Source organism: Larus michahellis, chromosome 8, assembly GCF_964199755.1.
Source record: "Larus michahellis chromosome 8, bLarMic1.1, whole genome shotgun sequence".
NCBI classification, from domain to species: Eukaryota; Metazoa; Chordata; class Aves; order Charadriiformes; family Laridae; genus Larus; species Larus michahellis.
The window spans coordinates 43,484,217-43,508,978 of NC_133903.1; the positions used below are offsets into that span (position 1 = coordinate 43,484,217).

Genomic DNA, 24,762 nt, shown 5'->3' on the forward strand with positions numbered 1-24,762 from the left:
TTATGTCAGCTTGTATAGAAAACATATTGTATAATGTTAATTAAATGGCAATATTTATACTTTCTACTCCTCTACTGAAATGCTCTGAGTCCTGAAACTGGCTGCTGTGACATTTTGAACACGGTCACACCATGCAAATTTCAGGCCCACATTCCCTGAACGGGGCGACGTGGTTTACATTTCACATCTCTGGCTTGTCTGTCCCCGCCGGGCGTGTGTTGCCCTGCGAGGACGAGCGGGCAGACAGGTTTGCTGCCCACTGCCTCCCCGCGGGACTCATTTTCCCTAACCATGAAGGGCTCATTTGGGTGGGGTCAGTGATGGACTCCTGGGTGCGTGGCCATGCAGAAATTTCATGTTGCTGCCGTTGCTTTGGCCATGAAATGCTGGCTGGGGCTTTGGGCTTCGGTCCCCAGGAGGTTGCCCACACCTTCCCGCCCCCACAAAGCCTCAATGCACCTGCATGATAACAAGCCACTCCCTCTTTACCTAATCCCTCCAAACCTTGCTTTTCATACCCTCAGGAGGGGGACCCTGTGCAGGGTAAATTTATGTTGTTATTAGGCAGCAGGATTAATGGCAGCAAGTTATCTCTCCGTGAGCTGTCAAATATATTTGTGCTGGCACTTCTTCGCCAATTGTGGTTGGGTTTTTTTCTAGAAAAACATAAAAAATAAACTTGAAAAATTCATAAGTAAACTAATCTCCTTGCCAAATAGGAGAAGAAAGCTAGAGGTAGGTCAAATTTTGTTGGAAAACACTGATTAGGTGGCAATGAATTTTTCCTTGGTTCCATTTCAATTTCTCTGAATTGTTTGTGTCAAGAGGAGATGGATGGAAATTTAAATAAAAACTGAAACAGAAGTCAGAATGCTTTGCTCTGATTCAATATCTTGATATTTCAGTATTTTAAATTGAAAGGATTTTTCTATTTGAAGATTTTTTTCCTTACTGTTTTAATTTTTAAAATGATACGTTTTCAGGCAGTTCGTGCTTTCTCATTTTGACTCAATTTTTTTGGAACTGTTTCAGGCTTTTTGGAATTGCTGGAAAATCAGAAAAGCTTCATGTGGTTATACACAGAGTAGAAACATAAGCCTATTGATTTACCTTTTTTATTTCCTCTTTTCATATTCTCTTCTTTAAAGAATAAATCTCTGTGCTATAATGTGAGACCAGGTATGCAACACAAAGTGCAAGCATAATCTATTAAATATTATTCCAGTAATAAAACACAAGCCATATAGCAGTCATATTAATGAAACAGCGTGATACCATGCATCATGCTATATACCTGAGTTTTGTTTTTTTGGATTACAGGATCACAAAGTATTTTTCTTTTTTTTTTTTTTTCAGTTGGGGGTTGGAGGGAAGATTAACAAATGCATTCTCATTCGGCTTTAATTTATACCATAATTTTTAATGACACTTCATTGCAGGATTTTATACTTGCCCTTGGATAGGTAAGGATTTTACAGGCTTTCCATTAATTACAGTAATTTTCAAAAGTTCCGATTCATGCTCTCATAAATGTTGGTCCAGGATTTGAGAAAAATATAATTTACTTTGAGGAAATAAGGGAGAGGATTCATAGGGTGAAAGTGAACATCTGTAGACTTACTGGATATAGGATTTTTGCAACTAACCCACCTGAGTTATAATTAGAAAGCAGCTGTGGGGGAAGTCGTCACGTTGCGTGCCAATAAGCAACGTGCAGGTGGAGCAATGTTCTCTTTGCACACATACACCCGTACGTTCCATCATGCCCATCCAGAGGTGAGTGCATCACTCAGAAAATTTTGGAAAATATCATCATATTAGTGCTAAAGCTTATTTGGCAGTGAAATTCAAGCAATGATTAGCCTAAGCTAGGGTATTTTTTTTTTCTTTCTCTTTGATTTCCTGGTATTTCACAAGCTTATGTATAATACTGTCATTTCCTTCACGGACCAATGGCAAACTTCTGTACTTCAAAGATGCTCGGTCACTGCCAGCCCCACCTCTTGCTGCTGTACACCAGTTCAGCTGGTGACGGCCGTCCCAGCGCTCCATTGCCAGGCACGTTCCAGCTCACCTTATGAATCAGACTTTCTCACTTGCCTTTCACAGGAGATCCACTTAAGTGTAAAAATATACGGTGTATTATACCTGCATCTCTAAGGGAGATGAAGCACCATATACCTATTAATAAAACTGTTGAGAGTCAACCGTATCAGAGCATGTATCTCCTGCTTTTTTAGAAACTGACAGATTTAATCAATTAAACTCCAATGCTCTATTCATAGCTCAGGTTTTTTATGGTACAAAGATTTGCATTCCAATTAGCGCTCGCAAAGAAAGTTTTCGTGTTAACCTGATCAGTAGTATTTCCTGCTCCTCGGTGTCTGTCTTATTCCGTTGAGACTGCAGCAATGTGTCAGGAAGAGCATCTCTGTTACCTTCTGATTGAACAAAACTCTCTTAGGCTTCCTTTGAAATCTTGAGGGCTTGTCACTTGAGATGTTATTTTTTTAAGCATGAACAAATCTTGTCAGCCTAAGCTGAGAAATCAGCTGTATTTTATCAGCACTTTGGGATCAAACTTCACATTCGGTATTCAGCACTGGGTGCTCTATGTGAGACAAAACGAGAGGTTACAGTCTGCTTTAGGAAGACCATCTCTGGTGGCAGGGGGGATCAGTTTCTTACTGTTTATAGAATGCGTTTACAAAAAAAATAACTCAGATACTTCCATTTGTGTGATATATAAAGTGCTTAATATTTTGCAACACTTGCTTATTTATGTAGGCGCATTATGTTGAATTAACTGCAGCTTCTTTGACTTAAAGTGCCTTGAATCCACACACAATTTTTTAAAGAGAATTAATTGGCATCATAGGTCTTTTGTAATTAATCCTCCTTAAGGCTGAGGTAATGCTGCTTTGCAGCAGGTCTATCACTTACCCAATTACACGCTGATTGCTGCGCTCCCTAGTCTTCCATCTGGACATCTGTAGAGCTCTGGGACTCGGAGAGCTGCATGCTCGGTCCCATCTGGAGGAGTGTCACAAAAGCAAACGTCTACAAGATGCTGTTGGAGTAAATAAACCCGAGATGGTAATTCCTGCTCCTGCTCCCAGTGCCAAGTCAAAGGAAAAATGCTCTGTGATAGTGACTGAAGACAGAGCAGGACTAAGCCTCCGCCGGTGCTCCCAACACCTGCCCGTTTTCTTGGGAAGCACAGAGTACTTTGGCAAGTCGTTCTACCAATGCACACGTACAGTGTGTTTACCAGCACACTGGAAAGTTTCTCACAAGTTGCTGTAACCCGACAGGCACCCAATAAAATGTGACACGTTCCCAAAATGCCATAAAGGGAAGAAAACAACCCTTTCTACATATATGCTGAGGCCTGAGCAGGAGGAGACGTTTGACAGTGATCATGAACTATATGACCTAGCAGTCAGGCGAGAGCTCTTGGTGCACAGACTCTTCTCTGCTGTGGAGCTTGTGAAAGGCAGGAATGGAAGCTGGGTCCCACGACTGAGCTGTATGTCAGCGCCATAGTGCAGAGAGAGCATCGGGGCTGGAACGCTGCGTGGCATCCACAGATCAGACTATGTAGATGGGGGTGTTGATGGGCTAATGTTTGAAGTAGGAATGCTTCTTCAGGAATTGTAATAATTTTTAAAACATTCTTTGTACTGTGAGTTTAAAGGAGATGCGTGGGTGTCATAACGGAGAGCTCTTGGCAAAGCGGATGGTTTGTTTTAGCACGCTTATTTCAGGACGGGTTTTATCCTTAGATTTGTCCTTCTAACCAGGTCGTCTTCTATTTCTGAGGCAGTCATTTCTCACCCAGTGGCAGCACTGTATATTAGCGTCCTAGCTGAATTTGCTTAATGCCTGTAGGGAACATCCAAACCAGCCAGTACAGCCCCTGCTTGTTGCTGCTGCCTTTCAAGTTTTTCCTTCTTCGATACTGTAGACAACAAGGGTATCCCACTGCTTTAAATTTTGGGGAGAAAAAGGGTTTTCACATGGATATTCTGTCACTTCAAATGAGCACCGAACAGCTTAGTAGGATCATCACCTTCTCCAGCGTAAAATTCTTCAGCACTGCTTTTCTTCCCAGGATTGCATCCTACCAGGCATTCACAGCTCGCCAAGCAAAGCAGCAATGTTGCACTTTGTGAAAGCATTTGCAGAGAAATGCCTCCAAGGGGGAAAAAAAAAACAACCAACAAGCCACACACTGCTTTTTACTTCATCCTCCAGATTTCCTTCTCCTGAAACCATAATGCTACTCCTCCAAAGCTACAAAGCCAAATCCATCTGACTGTGAGAGTGCCAATACAAGACATTACCCTGTTTATATTAAAGAGTGCTGTAAGTGAGCAGTGTGTCTTCCAGGCTGCTCTCATGGCAGTTTAGAAATGGAGCTGGCAAAACACAGCTGAGTTATGGGGGAAGCATCATGGCAGTTTAACACAGCAAGTCTCAGGCCTCCTGCCAGTTCTAGGAGGCATCCCATAAAGCACGGTGAGAAAAATCACAGAGCTGACATGCAAAAGTTTGCACTGGGTTCCTGGCCAAAATTGCCAACTATGGAGTCAAACAAACAGAATCTGTAAATTACATGGTTAACATGGGAATTCCTGTAAATCAGCTTTAGGAAGTGGTGTGGAAGCCCTTACTTCCGTTTAACATAGTCTAGCACTGACTTCTTTCCCTCACGTTAAAATACCCATGTAGACAAACCTAATATGCTAATAAAACACCAAGGTAGCTTAAAGTTTGGAAGCCTTTATTTTCATCCAGAGCAGCTTAAATCAGCTTCTTTTGGCCTTTTATACATTACATCAGAGAGCATGCAATATTAAACATTTCTTATTTCGTCGAGCATCTTGAGCACACACATAAATATATATTTTAAAGAAACGCTTAAAACATCTTTTTCTTATAATGTAGATCAGTGTGAGAACCCTGAGAAAAGAATAAATTACAAGCATGCATAACACCCGCACGTCAGTTTAAAAACCATGCAATAGCTAAGCATGAAAGGGAGAGTTAAGGGATTATATGTGGAAGCAGTAACTCTAAAATTTGTATTATTCTAGGTTTAAGTCCCACCATTATCATTATTTTTAATGGTGTTTTTATTTGCTGTTGAGTTATAGTTTGTCCACATCCTGGCTTTTATCGAAGGAACTGCTTGTGCAGCAGTTGTGCTGGCAATAACCTCTAATACACTTATGGTCACTTAATTAAACAATTTGGAAATTTACTTTAGGTGGCATTTAAAATTGAAATTTCAAGTACGTTATTCTACCATGTTCTTTCTTGGGATTGCTCAGTAAAATGCTGCGTTCAAGGAAATCCATGAAATTACAATTCAAAGACTGTGATAAGAATGGATTAGTTTTGTAGAATTTTTAGCTCTCATTACAATTTTTGTTGCAAGACTAAGTCTACAGATTGAGTATAAAGTATATCAGGCTTTAAATTCAGTGATAAGTCATTGTTAGGACAGAGAATTTTGTGATAACACAGGCAGAAGATTAATCCACTCTGATGACAGCCTTGCAAGTCTATGAGGAACAGAACACAGAGCAAGATTTATCCATCGCATTGACAAGGACGGTAAGGGGAATGGGAAATGGAACAAAATGAGTCCATTTGCATGACAACCTAAGACTATAATCATATGGTTCCACTCAAATCCTACAGTAATGGACCATAAAGAAAAAAGCATAAACAAGGCACATCATTTAAAACTATATTGTACTCATCAACCTTTCCAGTGTCTGTAGAAAACATAATCAGGGAAGAAAAATTAATTTCAGTGTGCTAAATTACACTGTAAATGCAGAGGGGATACAACAGAATTGTTCAAACAAAGTTATTCATGTGGCTTTCGTAAGTTTGAATAAATTCATTCTGCTCTGTATTCACAAAGATGAGACTATCAAGCTAGATCCTCAGCTTGCATAAAGCAGCATAGTTCCCTTGACTTCAGTGAGCTCAAAATCTTCTCAGAATCTCCAAGGAAACACTCTTCTTGATAAGGAGGCTTTGAAAATACTGAAATAAAAGATAATTCGAGATACCTAGGGGAGAGTTTTAAAGAATGGAGATTGGCAAACAAGGTGAAATATAGAACAGCAAACGTACATCTGCATCTTCCACATCCCTGTAGTTCCCCGAAACACACTGGAACTGCTCACACGCATCCATTTGTGTGCCCAGATGTTTCTAGGATCATGGCTGTAAGGCCGTAGGGAATGGATTTGTGAGCTGAAGTCCAGCATATCAACATTTGAATTAAAGCAGCTGTGATGAGTGTTAGGGTTATAACGGGTATGGTATATCAAGTATATACTGTAAATCTATAATTGCTTTATTATTTAAGCAATTAAAACAATGAAAACTGAGGCCTAGGCACCAAGTAAATATGATGTCATTATTGGAAAGCTCTTAAATGCTTTGTCTAAAGGTCAAAATTAGAATTACATTAATTTACTCATGAACCTTTGCACTTTCTCATCTAAACAATGGAATCTCATTTTAATTTCCTTTTACTTTAAATACAGGCATTTCTGTGAAGGAAGTTGCATATGAATATCTGCACGTCTCCTTTCCTGCAACCTTATGAAAAAAAGCTGTATCATGTGGTATGATCAGCACTGACTATGCTACATACATATAGCAGCAGTGTATTTTGAATTTAAAATAGTTAATCTGAGAGATCTGAATTAGTAATTGAAGACTTCACTGTACCAGTTCAAGCAGTACATGAATAGGCTCATTGCATTTCCATTCTTTTAAAGAACAAGTTCTATAGCCGTGCATAAGCAAAATTTCCACTAACTTAAGTTTGCAGGCAAGAGTTTATTCAGGAACTGCCTGCCGTACCTGGGTGTTCACATAGTGAGCTATATGTGACAGAGGCAAATACATATTTCTTGCTGCTTTTTGAGCACTGCAGACTATATTCCGTTCTGGTTTTGTCATTATACTAATGTGCAGAACAGACCTTAAAACCATTTAGGCTAATCATCCAAAAGGCCAAATGGTCCTCTGTGAGTGCGTGTGTGTGTGAGAACTTTGACACTGTGCTCACACAGAGCTTAATGTGGAGCGTAGACTTGAATTTACTGAAGCAACTGAAGAGGCTTCTTGTCCTTATATGCACACTTAACACAGTATCAATGCTGCTTAAAAATAATAAGGAATAAAGGATGGGAAGAATCAAATTAAACTGCTTACCAGCTACCTCCATTCAACCTCTTCTTGGCATACAGAAGTCAAATCAATTTAATCTTTCTCCTATAGCAATGTTTCTCATGCATTGTGTCATAGCATTGCAAATTCCCTGCCTTATTCAAAGGCTTTGCTTCTCTGTTTTTCCTTTCTAGCATCTGCATGGATTTCAAAAATAACCTTGATCTAGGTTAGCACTGCTGTGCAACACATAAAAGAAATGGTAACAGACTGGACTGGTTCTTAACTGCTATAATAAAATACTTCATTCTTTTATGATCTTGATTTATGATATATCTTATGACGTCGTTTGAGAAATACATGGGGTCACGTTTAAAAAGAAGCCGTGCCTCAAGTAAGCAGTGCAATCATCTCTGCTGTATGGGTGAGGGAGACTGTTACTTCTCGAAATGGACGATCGGCAGCGTCCCTCAAAGTCCAGGTGCCTCTCTGGGGCTTCATCTGGTCAGAGGAGAGCTGAGGTGTCGTGGCCAGCAGCCTGTTAGCAGGAGCTGTGAATGTCTCCGTTGACCAGTACCAGGTAGCACCTGTAGATCCAAACCTGCTGGGAGTCCATAATCCCCTACCAGATGGGACTGAACTGGAATGCCAGGATGCATGGAACGGCCAATCCATAAACCAAAACAGTTAAAAATATGGGATTGATCAGGAGCCAGTGCAGATGGCAACAGAGGGCTGGTCAGGACTGCAAACTTTGCTTGGCATTGGCTGGGCACAGATACAGATGGCGGATGGGATGTGTCAGAAATGCGGTTCTCTCCTTACTTTTCTTGTGTCAGATTGTTCTCTGCATGAGAAAGGGAGAGGTCTCCCAAAACATACCCTTAGCTTCTGGGACTCCGTGCCCTCTCTAGAGATATCCCTTCTATCCCTGAAATGTGAGATTTGCCTAGAAACACGCAGGTTGAATTTTGTCTGGAGGGATTATCTTTATGTGGGACTAAAATGTGAATTTCCTGCATGCATTGGCACTAGTAAATCTTTAGCACTCAACTGTTTGCAGAAAGTGAACACGGAGTAGTCACGAATGCTGTCAAAATGGAATTTGCTTTTAACTTCAAATGAATATTCATGAATAATTTCCTCCACTATTTGCTCACCACTCATATTTAATGAGATGAGAAATGGGATGAATAACAAGGTGCTGAAATTTGCTGACAATACACAATTATTTAAGTTAATATAAACCAAGGAGCAAAGTAAGGAATTTCAGGAGGAGCTAATAAATACTGAGTGACTGAATAACAAGATACCAGATGAAGTTCAACGCAGACAAGTACAAGATAATGAACACTGGAAGGAATCATTTGAATTACTCGTACGTATTGATGGGGCGTGAATTAGCTCTAACCTCTCTGGGTTAGGATGCGTTAGTGGAAGTGAGGAAGAAAAAAAGGCTGCAGTCCACTCCTCGTGAAGAGCGAGTCCAGATCAGAAGGATCTCTTCAGTCCTACTTCAGCCATAAGCAGGGCTAATGCAAAATAGGAATAATGACCTCTAGACCTCTGTGCAGGAGTTTAAGCTTGGGAAAAAAAATCACTAGATTTATTTATTTATAATTAATTTCTCATATCGGGGATGGAATTACACCAACTTAAGCTAAAAGGCAGCTCCGAAAGTACACAGTCAAAATAAACTAGTCCAGAGAAAAGGGCAGACACATGTGAAAAGGGGCGTGAATGATGCAAGTTAAACAGTTTACTGTCAGAGCTAAAAGACTGTCAGAATCATACAAAATAATATGGAACTCTGGAATGGGCATATTTTGAGTTTCTTCAAGACATGCCACAACCAGGCAGCTAGCATTAGAGAACAAACAGAAAGGGTTACCAGTGAGTAATTAGGTTTAAATTAAGATGCTAAGCTTTTCATTGAAGCAACTGAGACAAATTGTTGTAGTGGTGGTCTCTAGCAGAGGGTCAAACCAGCATATTACAGGCTTTAATTTTAAACTGCTTCAACAGGACTTGCCAGAGCCCAACTATCAGTGCTGTAACGCTGCAGGAAAATGAGCCCTTAGCATGAAGAAGTGAAAGTCACTGTCCCAGGCAGCAACAGAACATGAACTTCTCTGTAGCTGCTACAAACTCTTCTGTGTAGTACTGGTGTCCAGAGGAAGCTCTTTCTGGAGTCACTCCACATGAATACTGTGGTTTGCCAACTGACTGGGATGCTAGAAGAGCAATCAGATAATAGCAGGGACGCCTGAGGACCTGTCCCTCCCATTCCTTCTGCTCTTCTCTCTGTCGAACCCTTGTCCATGCTGTCATGGAGTAGAGGGACTTTGCTTGACCTCTGTGGGCTACTGCCAACTTTTCTCCAAACTTTACAACTTCCTGGTGAACTACCATGTTCCTGAAACCTTAAATGATGGAGACCATATCACAGAGAAAGAATATTACAGAATAACTGGTTTCTTGGCCCATGCATCGTAGATAACCTTCTGCCTAGGAAGGGGTAATGCAAGTCAATGATGAGACAATTGTTGTTTTGCAGGTGTTTTGTTTTGACTTACGGCACTCTTGGCAGTTCATAGGATGAACTTTCCACTCACAGTCCTAAATGATCATCCACTATTTTTCTCTTCTGAGTATTATTTTGTTCCCTGCCACAGTCCTCGAGCATTTTTCCTTCTGCAAGAGTTCTCAGATAGGAAATACACAAATTCCTGAGGAGTCACTGGGAGAAAGGAGGAAGGGATGCAGCTGAGGGGAGGTGGTGAGGAAGGAATGGGGGCAGGGGGAAGAGGGCTCTGGGAGAGCACAAAAACAGCAGAGAGGCAGTGCTTCTAGGAGCTGTTAACCAGGACATTTTTAACCGTGAGGGACTGAGAGGATGGAAAAGGACATCTTCTATTCCAGTGCTATGTATACCTTATCTGACCACAGTCCTCTCCATCTCTGTGGCCACATCTAGATGGTCACAGCTCCTCCTCTGCTCCCCTTGGGCTTGCATCTCTGCAAGATACAACCCCATGGCAGCTGGAGGTTCCTGGGAAGTGTAGGACCAAATCCCAAGATCATCACTTAGGATCTAGTCATTCCTCACAGACACGGACGTTGATTCAGTAAGGACCCAAACCTTTGTCATCATTTAACCATTTCTTCAGGCTGTTACCTGAGGAGAAAGAATACAGGATGGCTTTGTGAGATATTGGCCTTCTGGAATATTGACTGGAATGTTGTGAGGGTAAACACCTGGACAGGTTAGGACAGTGATTGCCACTACTTCAAGTCTAAGACTGTATGATAGACAAATAAGAAGTGTCAGAACTCTTCTTCCACGTAAGTAAAATGAAGAAGAGGTAATTGTGGTCTTCTAGGAGCTAGTCTGGTGATCTGGCAGTTATTAGCACTGCACTGTAAGAGCCCTTCACGTCTAATGCTCTGGTATAAAATGAGTGTGGATTAAAAGCAACTGGTACTCTGGCATTTCATTGGTGTAATTATTCATGGGGTTCACTCTGTTCCTCCTGCTGAGATGTGACTATCATTAGCACTACCATATCGTGACCGGTCCCAGGAGAACATAAACAGACAGGGAAACTGAATTACTTTATCCCTTTTAGCTGTGAGGATCTTTATACTCAGTCTGTACTTCCCTTCTGTATTATAGCAGATGTGGAAACAGAGCCCAGTTTTAGGGTGGTTAATCTGGCTTTCAGAAACATTGCATTCACTTTAAATTCCCTCATTTCATGACTTCATCCAAGGTAAAGCAAAGAGCAGAAAGAAACTGGCTCTGAACACTGAAATGTGCAATTTCTTTCAGATGGACATAGCTACACAGATTTAGTAGGATGTGTGCATGCATATGTTTATGTGTGTTTGTGTGTTTATTGCTTCAGAATTGCCTAGAGTTACATCATCCCAAGAGATATATTCAGCCCTGTATGCTCAGATGGAATACGATGTTTGCACATAAAACGATAAGGATTCGTGAGGCACTCAGACAGGAAGGTGAGGTGAGGCAGTTATAAAACAGATGCTAGCGGTACTTTCGGGCTAGAGTCCTCTGAGGTGGGCTGCTCTATGATAGACTAGTCTGTGTTCACAAAATGTTTTTAACCAACCATGGAAATTCAGTATTTTGATCTGACATTTAAGTACATTTTCAGTTGTATCCAGATTTTATTGACTAGAAAAAAACCCTATAATTGCTCTAGTGACTAGGATAAACACAACATTTCTGAAGTAGTATAAAGACCATCTAAATTCTTGAAGTGATATAATTTGGTTTGAAACCAATAAATTAATTTGAAAAAAAAAACAAACCAAAAAACAAACCAATGAACCAGTAAGCATCACAGAAAAATCTTTATCCAAGTCATTTGTGCATCCTCAGTCTGTTTTACATCCCATTTTCCTTTTGGCAGCAAACTTGATGATTCAAGTGAACAGTCATTTGTCAAAAAAAGCAAAGGGTGAAAGGAAAGATCATGATCATCTTTTTCTTATTGGCATTAAATATTTATCAGCTCAATTCAGTAACAGATACATATATGTGCTTATGTGATAAACATGTGAGTATGTGCATGGACGTGTATGTGGCTGTTCTGCACACAGAGTGGATTATATCAGAGCACACTATTGCTAGGTTAGATACTGCAGTCTGAGGGCGCTGAATATATGTGGAACTCGACAGCAAGGAGGCTAAAGATCATAGAATCAGAGAATTGCCTAGGTTGGAAGGGACCTTTCAGATCATCTGGTCCAACCATCAGCCTAACTCTGACAAAAACCATCACTAAACCGTATCTCTAAGCGCTATGTCTACCCATCTTTTAAATATCTCCAGGGGTGGTGGCTCCACCACTTCCCTGGGCGGCCTGTTCCAATGCTTAATAACCCTTTCAGTGTAAATTTTTTTTCCTAATATCCAATCTAAACCTCCACTGGCGCAACTTGAGGCCATTTCCTCTTGTCCTATCGCCTGTTACTTGGGAGAAGAGGCTGACACCCCCTGGCTACACCCTCCTTTCAGGGAGTTGTAGAGAGTGAGAAGGTCCCCCCTCAGCCTCCTTTTCTCCAGGGTAAACAACCCCAGCTCCCTCAGCCACTCCTCATAAGACTTATTCTCCAGACCCCTCACCAGCTTCACTGCCCTTCCCTGGGCCCGCTCCAGCACCTCAATGTCTTTTTTGTGGTGAGGGGCCCAAAACTGGACACAGTACTCAAGGTGGGGCCTCACCAGTGCCGAGTACAGGGCGATGATTACTTCCCTAGTCCCACTAAAATGCATGAACCCTACCTGGAGCATTCAGGATCTCTCAGTATGATACACACTCTCACCATCCCCTCTCAGGATGATCCATAGTGATCTGAAAGTGGGGTCCCTAACCTATGGCAGATACATTTGTAAGATGCCTGTCAGACGAAATCTTTTGGCTCTTGCTAAGTACCTACTGTCATACTTAAATTGTAATTTGAGAAAGAAATATATATCCTGATAGAACACATTTGTTTTTCCCCACTGTAATATAAAACTGCGAATGTGGTGAGACTCTTTGGTATATATCCAGCTAGCAGTCTGAAGGAAAAAATATCTTTAATACAGTAGATTATGCTTACGTTAATTTAAAAGAAGAACACCTAATACTAGCTCTGTTCAGATTTTGCTCTTTTGTTGGTACTGTAGGCAGTTTCTGGAATGAAAGCAGTTGCTCTATATTTATATCTTTTGAAATCTACCTGAAGCTGAGCTCTAGGAAGTGTTAACTTCCCTCCCTCATCAGCTGAGGGTGTTAGTTTCATAGCATTGTCTGCATAATCAGCATCCCAATTACCTTTAAAACCACTGTGAATAAATACATTTCTTCACGATGCAAAACTTGGAAAATATCCAGTAATTTCTAAGAGCAGGTTGATGTCTTCCTATCAGTTCACCAGTAAAAAAACCAACCTGAGAATTCTAGTCACACATAAGATATTGTAATCACGGTGATAAGTAATCAAAAATGTGTGAAGCCAAGCATGTTAACCTGTGTATATTCATTTACTTATGTCCTCCTAACTCAGGCTTGCAAAGATAAATGAGCCCATTTATAAAATGAACAACACAGTTAAGTATAGAATGGAGGCTTCGCTTCCCATGTGTAAGAATGGAAAGGTTGTCTTTTGGAGTGTTCCCACAAACCATTTATTTGTAATGCTTCTTTATTTCAAGGCAAGCAGGGATGGATTCTGCAGCACTGACATTCCACATTGTACCCTTTTTATTTGTTTTAGACATATTTTCCAGTCTTACAGGAATATGCGTGTTTGTGCATGTCCCTTCTCCCTGCCTATAAAGACAGGCACCCATCAATACTTCAGTTGTATGACACCTCAATATTTTTTTTCTCAGCATATTTTGAAAACTTTGACAGCACAAATTTGAAAGTGCCTGCTTTCTCCTGTGTTCACCTGCTCATCTCCACTTGTTTAACTCCTTATCCTTATATGCCAATAGATATTATCGGTAAATCCTCCTGGTTTAATCTCCAAAATGTCTCAGAAATCTCCCCTTTCCTCTTCATTCCCCCCATAAAATCTTTGTCAAGTCCATCCTTCTCCACATCCATGCCTACTGCGACCTTGCTGTCTTCAGCCTCTAACTGACACTCACATTAGCCAGTTTTTAAAGTAGTCTAATGCAAAAGTAATCCACTGCTCCCAGTATTGAGATCTCATTAAGATATTCCTAAATCCCTCTTTTTCACTGTCTCCCTGTTGCTTTCTAAATCTGATTGAAGCTCCTTTTATCACCCAGAGTTCCTCTTGACCTAACCTTCCTTCTTCTGTCCTTGCTCTGTTCTTCCACATCTTTCTTTATGTACTCCCTCCTCACCTATCACCAGTCAAAATGTAAACCATTTGCCAGTTAGACCTATGCGCCGCCTTTGATGTTGTCCACTATAGCTGTGAGTGGAGTAGTTCAGCTATACTGCTCTAGATGGGAAGTATTCTTATCTGATCGGCGTAGGCCCCTTATAGGTTTGAACCATCGACTACTAAAAAGCAAGCTATCACGTGCTTTTCTAGCAAAACCTAAAAGGTTGCATTTGTCTTCTTACGGTGAGATTTTGGGTTTTTTTCTGAGTCATCCGCAATTTCTCCTGTGTCTTCAGGCCTTGAATCAGAAAATAAATTAAAGTTTTTACCATAAATTTACTATCACTATGATTCATGAAATTGCTCTCCAACCAGTCTATCTAAACACCACGAGCAGAAAGCTGATATCTAGATGAAATTCAAACGTGCATCTCTGACTTTTGAAAAAATGTGTTTCCAGCATGGAAAACCTGAATTTTATGTTGTGACTTTTTGCTCTCTCCACTCGCTTGCTATTAAACATCTTTTAGCTTGATTTTGGGGAGTAAAAAGACACAGGGCCATAAGATATAATTTCTGCTTTATAGGCTTTCCAAACCAAGCCCTTAGTAGTCAGTTGAAATTCAGGAGCAGGATCTGTAAGTTAGTACAGACAAGCCAAGCTTACAATAACGGCACATGTCAGCGCGAAGGACAGGACGTGTAGATCAAAGCTCCCCTGAGTTCATCTGACTTTCTGTTCCTCCGTGTCTCCATGCATTAGATTACGGGAAAACTTAACAAAACAAACCAACTCCTAGTCCCTTCCTCTCTTCCCCTGTAAGACTTCCGCCCCCTCACAAAACCAAACAGGAGAAAAACAGTCTTTCTACACCTGGACCCTTTGTTCGTTATTCTGTGATTCATCGAAAATTAACATCCGGTTACTGGAGCTTCCTCTCTCTTTGCCAAGGTGCTACAGAAGTACTTTGTGCCAGCCAGACACCTACCTACGTGCTATTTCTACATGCCTCACTCCTCCCTGGCCTGAGTAGAGCTTAACCTGTTGAACTGCAGCCAGCAGCGATCATGAAGCTGGAAAATGACGGTGAGCAAATAGTTCCTAACAAGTTCAGAAAAAATGTTCCCACATCCACAGATAATTTCCAAGAGCAGGCTGATGCCTTCCCATCAGTTCCCTACCAGAGTCCCAACTTCAAAACTTTCTAGTCAGATATGAGCTATTTTGTCACGATGACGTTCCGCAGCCTCATGTCCATTTTATTTAGTTTATTCTCAGTTCTTCCAGCAGCATGCCTGTTTGTGCATGTCTCTGTTTTCAGCTGTAAGGACAGGCATACATCAATGCTTTAGCTTTACAATCCTTCAATATGTGAGTCGTCATCTCCAGGAAGCTGGGAAGTGACAGTATGCACGTCATCCGTAACAAGATGAGGGAAAGTATTGCCATGTGCATGCATAATATAAGTACATGCTGAAGTCTTGTCAATGAGGATGCTATAATGAGGGTAGAACTGCCCTCACGTTTAACACAAAGGCATGCCAAACACTGTACTAAATTGGATGTATTGACTAAGTCCTATTACACAACACCGTTTCAGTCCCACGAACCCACAGAAACTTGGTCTGCTTCGGCTCCCGAGATTCCCAGCCATACAGTTGCCTTCCTGCCTCTTTCCTCCCTGCCTATACATCTTTGTTTTCCTCACAAAGCAGAGTTCAGTGGATTTCCTGTACCTCCTCACAGGCCATTACCCTTAAAGCAACATCGCTTGTCTGCAGTAAGGATCTATCTCAAAACCAAAGAAAGCAACAGGAAGAAAAATTGCAGTCAGCTAAGATTGTCTCCAGAAAAAACGGGTCTTGGGGCTCACGTATACTCAGCTCACCAGGAAAAGGTGGAAGGAAGCATGTAGACCGTTACCTCCGAGCTCGTAAACCCTGAGCTAGTTACTAATCCACCTCTTCCTCACCCTCTCTGATCTGCTCCACTGTCCTTCTGCTGCTCCTTTGCTCCCTCTGCCAGCAGGCTGCGGCTCACCCCTTGGATCTTCATCCTTCCCCTGCTCCAGACGCTCTCCCAGGCAGCTCCTTTAACCCGCGGTCCTCTAACCCACTCACCCCTGAATCTTCTCTGGTATCCCCTGCAAGACCCAGGCTCCTGCTTCTCTTTTACTTTCCAGTTTATTTTCATCTCATTTATTCCCTACTTGCCAGAAGACCAAGTCCTCAGCCCCTTCTGACCCTTCCTGCCCTGCCTGTGACTCTCAGGAGCTTTTGGAAACCGTGAAGCTCGGGACAGAGGGCAGTGTCAGAGCTGCGCCTGCACCAGGACGTCGCTTTCCTGATAGGCATGTGTGCATATTTCGCACATGGTCATACATTTTAAGGCAGGGAGGTTTTTTCTGTGACACAGGGGGTCTGCACCAGGCACCGCACAGCAACGGCATCACCAATGAGACTGCTTCCATTCCTAGGTAGGTGAAACCTCCTTCCCTGGGGAGCGGGGGGCAGGTGGGAAGGGAGTAGGGGCTGGCAAGGAGAAACGCGTGTGTTGGAGATGGTGGAAAGCTGCTGGGTACACGGGACTGAACGTCCCCGTAGCTTTAACCAATGCTGCTACCGGATTTGGTAATTGCACGTTTAGGATCATCGCAAAACCAAATCCCACAAACGCCAGTCTTTATCGCGCTGTGGGTTTTGTTCTGTAAAAAACAGAAACATTGTGGGTTTCTGTGGGTTTGGGGTTTTGGTTTTTTTTTTTTCCCTCTCTCCATCTGTTTGGGAGATATTTAGATTTCACGTGTTATGAGGGGTAAAATGACTACAGAATCCCACAGGTTTCTGTTTTAATCTCTGGAAGACAGTCTGTGGTCTCCTCTCTCAAAAACAGAGGGAAAAGATGAAACGTAGTGATACCTAAATTTATTTGGATTATATATAATTGTTAAAAAATTGTGTGTAATTTCTAGACTTCTGGGTTTTTTTATGAAATTTTTCTTTGTCCAAGAAAACAATGCCTCAGTGAGATTTCCTGCAGCAATGAAACCTGTAATTGTAACACTAGGCGAGCAAATATCCAGAATAATATTTGGGTAAGGAAAAGCAGAACTGCAGGGGAAGGCAACATCCAAAAGGGTCTTTGTGTTCTGCAACTTTCATTATGTCCTGCTACCAATTTATAAAGTACAAAGTAAAAGCCTTACTTTCCCTTCTGAGTTAACTGCCTCATTTCTAACCTATTACAGCATATGTATAATTATTCAATGAGCTGTTAGTTTTCTCAAACGGAGATATCCCTTTTTTCTTCGTGTTGAAAACCATATGCTTTCATGCCATGGGAAGGCAGTTATACCATTTAGGAACCATCCAGTGGATGGAAAAAAGAAAACAAGCCTTTCATAACATGGAAGTAGTATTTTAAGAGATCAACTTTAAATAATTTGGATAAGTTTTTAAACCCTGATGTCATAATGCTGTAAATGCTGTGACGTCATTTTAATCTCTCAGACCATGCATATGTGTTAGCTGCACAGATATGGACGTTCTTATAAAAACAGAAAACTCTGATCAGGGGAACCCTCTTTGGTGTTTTTCACTTGCTGTGTGTAGGGCAGTTTGGATTATACTCAGTACATAATTCGGAGCGCAAATAAAAGTCCGTGCTTTACTGGAAAGTACTAGAGAGCTTTGAAAGCCTTTCAAATGTTTTCCCCAGATCACTGAGTAGCTTCTGTGTTGTTTACCAATTTTATACTGGTTGAGCACATACACAAGTTCTTAATCTACTGTGTCTGCTATTTCCTACCCCCTGGGCAGTTTTACCAAAGTCCCTGTAGTTGATGGCCCTTGCCCCATCCTGCAATATAGCTGAGCCTGTGATGATGTGAAGTTTGCTGGAATACACCAGTTTTATAGATAACTATTGCCCAGATCTGGTTTTAGAGCTCGGAATGATGTTTTTAGATAAAGAAACAAGTCTGATTTTCCTTTGTTCCAGTTCTGATTTCCAGTCTGCTGGACTATGGCTGCACTTCTGCCAGCTGCAACATGACATGCCACAAAGACGCCAGGTGTGAAGTTCAGGGTGGGATAACAGGCTGCTATTGCTCCCAAGGATATACGGGAAATGGCTTAACGTTCTGTTACGGTAAACAGATTTTACCTATATGCATTTCTGTTATATGCTTGCTTGAAAAACTTACTCAAGAGACCATTCGCTCAAGGGTTGAACTTTATGTCACAACACCTTACACTAACGTGTTCTCAAAGCCAAAAACTTTAGCAGTTTCTGAGAAATTCTACAATTTCCTCTCAGCCTAGTATTTTAATATCGCATACCGTGCAACTCAGTTGAGTATGAACTGTTTTCCAACTTTCCTTTTCCATGAGAGATGCTGATGTATCTTCTCTAATTTAGCTTCGGCAATTTCCCTTGTGACTCAGGACTTCTGAAGCTTGGAGTTGGCATGACTGCTACTTTGCAGCCCTCACACCTCATCCGCACACACATTGCACTAAGAGCCACTCGTCCCAGCAGCTGATCATGATCAAATAATACAGCTCCTGGGTTCCTCCAGAAGACTGAGGAGGTGTGTGTGCCACAAAAACATGCCTGCATGTGAGGCCAATGTTAACTTTTCCACTACAGCTGCTTGCAAGGGAAATATGCCAGAAAGCCAATGGAGGGGTCTGCCTCTGGATGGCTTTATCTTCCATCCACAGAAAAGGATATTTTCCCTGCATTCATTTTTGAGTTGTCCTCCACTATGAATAGCTCTAGTACTGATTTCCACTGTTAGACATAGCTATGCCCAGCTGCAGACAGGCTGAAATCCATATGAATCTTGTCAGTTTTCAGTGTCCTGAGCAGTAGTTGTGAATATGAACCATCTGTTTGGTCAGGTTTGTGTTTCACGCATCTTGGGAAATTTAGCAGTAACAGAGGCACTTCAGTTTGGTATGAGCACAGGTAACCGGTCCACCTTTAGTTTGGATTTTTATAACTCATTTGCCGTGGTGTACTTGGAAGTGTGCTTGATTCAGGAAAATTTGGAACGCGAAGACTTTTTTCCTTAGATAGCTGCCTATTGGGCAGCCGGGAAGCTTAGAGAGAAATATAGCTGGCTAAAATGATAAACAATAGGGAATCACAAAAATCATAGAATAATTTAGTTGGAAGAGGCCTCTGGAGGCCATCTGGTCCACCTCCCCACTTGGAGCAGGTTCAACTTAGAGAGGTTTGTGCAGGGCCTTGTCCAGCCGAGTTTTGAGTATCTCCAGGGACAAAGACCGCACACCTCTCTGGGCCACTGTTCCAGTGTCTGACTACCATAATTTTGAAAACTTTTTTCTGATATCTAGTTGGGGTTTCTCTTGATGCAGTTTGTAACTTTTGCCTCTCATGTGCACTTACCGCTGTACGTTTCTAATAATAGTTTAGCTTCATCTCCTCTATACACCCCTGTGACCCCCATTAGGTAGTTGTAGGCAGCAATATGATTTCCCCTTTGCCTTCGCTTCTTAAGCCTGAGCAAGCGCTGTTCTCTCAGCCTCTTCTTTGCATCAGGCGTCATATTTCTTGAATTTAATGCTAACCTTGCCATAAATATAGGTCAGTCATTATTTGTCTATTGAGCTGCTCAAATGAAAACAAGAAGAAATGGCCTTCACCACCCTAGTATTGTATTTGCACTAATTCGGTTTTACTACCATGAGTAAGCTGGTTGATTTGAAAGTTAAGTGCACATTATGTTTGCAGAGTCAAGGGCCTACATTTGTGAATAATGCAGAGAAAGAAGAAAAACAAGTCAATTATTACCAATACTACCTGGAACAAATCAAACCAGCATTTACTTATCTACCAGGACCTGGTATCCACTGCATTGTCATTGTATTTTTCTAGAAAGTTGTGATTATGAATCATCAATTAAATTTACAGTAAAGCTACCTGTTCTTCAGTGACCTTATTGATGTTCTTAAATCCGTCCATTATATATGTACCCGTTATGGCATTATTAAATCCATTTGTGTGAGGATGGATTTATCTTACCTTCCGTGTGTTTTTTTTCTCATAAAGTATATTTTTCTTACTTTCTTTTTCTCCTGCATTTTCTTAGGAAAACCTACATTCAAAAGTCTTAAAAACATTTATTGCAAATTTAAAGAAAATTCAGTACAGTGAAATATACATTCGCAAGTCTTGTGAATCAATTAGTTGTTTAATAAGAGTTATATCGGTGTTTGGAAACTCAGTCTTTAAAATAAAATGTCCAATGTCAGTCCAGGCAAACCAGCTACTGGATGTATTTGTGGTGCTTTGCAGTTAAGTGGCAATGGTTTGAAGGAAGCCTCACGTCAGGGGACCAACCTTTTCTCTGGTAAAATACCTCAACGGCCACCAAAGTCACTTACCCTCCAGCTAAGCAGCAAAGCTGGTGTTGGAACTGTGTGGCTGTTGGCCCCGAAAGAGAGATGACGTTTCTCTAGAGCAGCATCTTACACGGTGCATTATTAATATTGTGCAGTAGTCCTCTAATAGCATAAACAAGTGACCGGAATTTTAATTGGGTAGGCTCTAAAAAGGATTAGAAATATAGGCTAAACCCTATTATAAATAGTTTAAAACTACGAAAACGTAAAGCAAAGCCTCAGTTGTTTAATGATGTATTAGATCGTGCTGTTCTGTGTGGCGGAAGCGGCAGGTGTATCTGCTGTTCTAGAGATAGCTACCCATTTTTCTTCAGTTAATAATCTTAGCCTTTTACAATGATAGTCCAGTCACCTTCAAAGGAGATCATCAATTATGTACCAATACAGGCATTTTCTAAACAGTATATATGGTACGTTGTGTTTACATATTTGCCCTTTTAGTTATTTAGATGGGTTGTGAGAGTGGTAATTACTGTCAACAACATTAATAATTTTGAATAGCATAGAACCAACTTTTTCATTGTGCTTATCCTGGCAGACAATTAAACCAGAACAGTGGTGGGTTTGAGGTTTTATTCTGGAACAAGCGATTCGAATTCTTTCTGCTTGTAAAAACAACAAAAAAAATACTAGTTTTCAGGTTACTCCTCTTAAGATTGTATAGCTGGAAAAGTGTCCCTTTTTATTTATAGGTACATTCCCATCGTATTTAAAAGGTTTACATTTTTTCTCTACTTTCACTTGCTTGTAACACCTCTTAAATACTTGTAAAAGTTATTTCTTTGCTAGCTCTGTCTTTTCAATGTGATACACTTAGCCATTTTCCCTTGAGTTTAGTGTGCTGCAAAAGGCAATAATGCCCTGTTACATTTATTTCCTAGCACCGTTATTGATGAATCATGAATCACTGATGTCAGCATACCTTAGGAATAGGGTTTGTTAGTTTTTACTTTGCTGCCTTTGCCAGCTGGCTAAGTGACTGCAGAGAGCTCAAGATTATTGGATTTGCTGTGTATAGATAAAGACATATAGATATGAATTTAATTTCCTGGTGTCAAAGTCATGGCTTTTAAAATAATTATCCTCTTACAATCTTTCCCACAAGATTTCAACCACTTTAAATTGGGTCATGTTTTGGACTTTCTGAAGGCATACTTTGGCCAGTCTAACAAAAAGCTAATCCTCTTCATAATCTCACTGTCTTCAGTAAGAATATGTGCAGGAATGCACACAGTCAGGAGAATAACTGATTGTAGGATCTGGCCTCTTTTATACATCAGAATTATAAGTTACACAGCAATAAATTCCTTCTGTACAGTATCTTCCAGAAAGCCATAAATGAGTCACCTTGTCAAGCTTTACACCTCTGAGGTACAAAATACCGTCCCATTCTTCTTACTTCTTCTTTTGTATTTATTTCCTTGCTTTATGTAGTAGAAGATGAGAGAGAACAGTCTCTGAAAATGTAACTATTTGCCTTTTAGGACTCCATTCTTGGGCACATATGTATTCTGAATATAATGCATGAGGCTTTAGCTTCACATTATCATACACCTAATTGAAGTAGCATAGCTAGAGCTCTTGGCATAAAAATAAAAATATATCCAGATAAGACTTATTTATAGACAAGTTAACTTCCTCTTGTGCAAAAATGCCATGGATTTTTTACAGATAAATAGCGTATATTTGCCACTTTTGTAAATCCATTTCTTTATATAAAAAGAGTCAGCCATATGAATTAGGTGTTGCTCATAGTCCCAGCTTTCTTCCAGAAGAAAATTAAAGGAAACAAACAAAATTTCAGATCCTTTAGAGAAGATTGGGGTGGAAGTAAAACTTCATAGAAGCCAATATTTTATTTTTAAAACAGAGGGAAAAATGAGTTGGCATCATTGATGCTTTCCTAAGCAGCTCTGCTGTTTCAATACTGGCTGCTTCTTGATTGCTGACTGCCAATTTGCTGCTTTGCTGGCACACTGCAGGAAATTAAAGTAAACAGTGTGATCACAGTGTTTACTTTAACTTTGCAAAATACGGAAGGAAAATGAAGCGGTGCTGTTTGTTCCAGGAGGGTAGGCAGGCAAGCAGGAAAAGCCTGAACAAAATATCCCTCCCAGATACCCCTGCACAATATTCCCTCGTAAATGTCACTTGCAAATTATACTGCAAAAATAATCAGTCTTACTTGTAAAATAGTTACAGCTCTTCCAGAAATAGTGAGCAGGGACTTAGGCTGTCAGTGAAACTTTGTCCTGAAGCAAGGCACTGACTCTTTTTCTGAAGTGGAGGATTTATCATTTTTCAGAGGCAAAAAATACATCAGTGCAAAGCAGTGTGTTATATCAAAATACAGAATCCCTGTTAGAACATGGGGCAATTTGTGTAAACGCAGCTGAATCAAATTGAAAGCCTGCTCAATATCTGAACGCAAACATATTTTCTCATTTTACTGAGGGTCATGCAACCGACTCTCTGCCTTTTGCCAGCTGTAAAAAGGAGCTTTCCTGGGAGACATCATCTCCTTGCTCTAAGGTGATCTCGCTGTGTCCCACCATCAACTTTTTTATTGCAGTCACCGAATTTGTTTTGATTCACTGGTGTCACCGTTGCCGTTCTGCAGCACCCAATCGGTGTATAGTTTTGAGGGAATTTTTACCTTTCAAATTAACGTGGCCCTGTGAAACCACTGTGTATAATCATTTCGTTCTATCCAGAAGTGTCCTTCAATAGAAAACGATCTAATCCAAATGCTGGTTCACCAGAGGAGAATTTATTTTTTTTTTGTTACCAGCAGGCATACATCACTGGATGTCACTTCTGTGTTTACCAAATAGTCTGAAATCACTGATACGGAAGATCCAGTCCACACACTTCCTAAATTCATTTCACTGCTATCAGTTACCACAAGCTATAAAAAGGCAAATTGCAGCTGCTCTAGCATAGCACAGCAGGAGAAAGATATGCTTTAGCCAAACACAAATAACAGGGCTCAACACAGTGGGTGACAGCTTCGAAAACTTGGGATGTGCTAGGCAGGAGGACAAAGCAGACCACTGATTCCCAGCCCTTTTGACACGCTGCTCATGGCCTCTGGGCTCATCCCTCACCCTTCTTTGTTTCCCGCCCTCCTCCTGTGTCTCCCAGTCTCTGCTGCTTTACCTCAAAATTCTGATGGATCTTTTACATGGTTTCAGGGTGGAGCGTGGTAAAGCAGAGCGTGGGGTGTGTGAAAGGGCAGAAGTCATCTGCGAATTCAGAATTCCTACTCCAGGTCAAGGTGCCTGGCTTTTTGGTGAAACCGAGGAGCGTTAGGAGGCCCAATGCTGTTTGTTGCGTATGTAGGTATTATATTTAATTAAGCCCATGCCTTCAGGGTTCCTCTCCAGGGGACAGAAGGTTTTCTTCCCTTCCACAGCTGCATCCCTCATAATGTAGCTGAATGTTTTTCACCTTTTCTCAAAGTGTAGAGATTGACCGCTGAGCTGTGCGATGTTACCCAGCTGAGGTGTCTTGATCCATCCCACGTTCTGGATTAAACCTGTAGGCAGATCATGGAACTGAAAAGCCTGGACAAATTAGCTGGGAGGATTTGGTATTCTGGTGCACGATGGTCCACCTGCCTGGGAAAGCGTGGGTGTTAATGTGCAGGTTAACATAGCAGGTTCCTGGCCATTTGGGGACCTACGGCTTTATGTATGGCTTTTGCCTTTTCATGTGCAAGATGTTACACTTTTCTGTGAATTTGGGAAGGGTTTGATGGCTATGATGTATGTAGACTGCTGGGGACTAACCAGCTGTTGCATGGTTGCCTTCCAGTCGCAAAGGCCGGAGCTACGTTTATGTTGTTCATGTCCCTGAAAATAGCCATACCCTTGGCTCATGTTGCTAGTCAAAACGGTTTTTGTAGAGTTGACTTTACTTTTTGTAACTGAAATTGCTTATTGTAACTAGCTACTATTGAAAGTTTATTTTAGTTGAAGCTTTTAAGAGTAGATCAGGAATTTGAAAGGGGAGAGTGTGCCTGGTGATGCACAAGAACATTAGTCAGAGGGAAGGCAATGCAGGATATGTGAAGTCACAATACGATCCTGCTGAATAAGACGCAGCGGAGGGTGTCTTACTCCAATTGTCTTACCTCTGTAAATGGCTGAGTCCGTAAAGTTTTGACTCAAAGCATTTTCTACATTCAAAGTGCCAAATACAGTTTTCTCACTCGTATGAAAAAAAAATCCCTTCCAGTTTCTCATTTGGATA

The 24,762-nt window shown here is 41.1% G+C and overlaps 1 protein-coding gene across 4 annotated transcripts in view; it reads left to right on the forward strand.

Moving 5' to 3' along the window:
- The window catches only part of ADGRL4 (adhesion G protein-coupled receptor L4), a 135,358-nt gene that overhangs the window by 42,549 nt on the left and 68,047 nt on the right, over positions 1-24,762 (forward strand). For 2 of the 4 annotated variants that reach the window (XR_012588616.1, XM_074596941.1), the window contains exons 1-2: positions 15,798-16,553; positions 18,077-18,226. The exons of 1 other annotated variant lie outside the window; for it this stretch is intronic. Coding sequence is in view for 2 of the 3 variants with exons in the window: in XM_074596941.1 (XP_074453042.1) it covers positions 16,532-16,553; positions 18,077-18,226 (172 nt within the window). In the remaining variant the exon portion in view is untranslated. Of the gene's footprint in view, positions 1-15,797; positions 16,554-18,076; positions 18,227-24,762 lie in introns of those variants that run through there. One more of the 4 variants, XM_074596944.1, reaches the window with a different exon arrangement.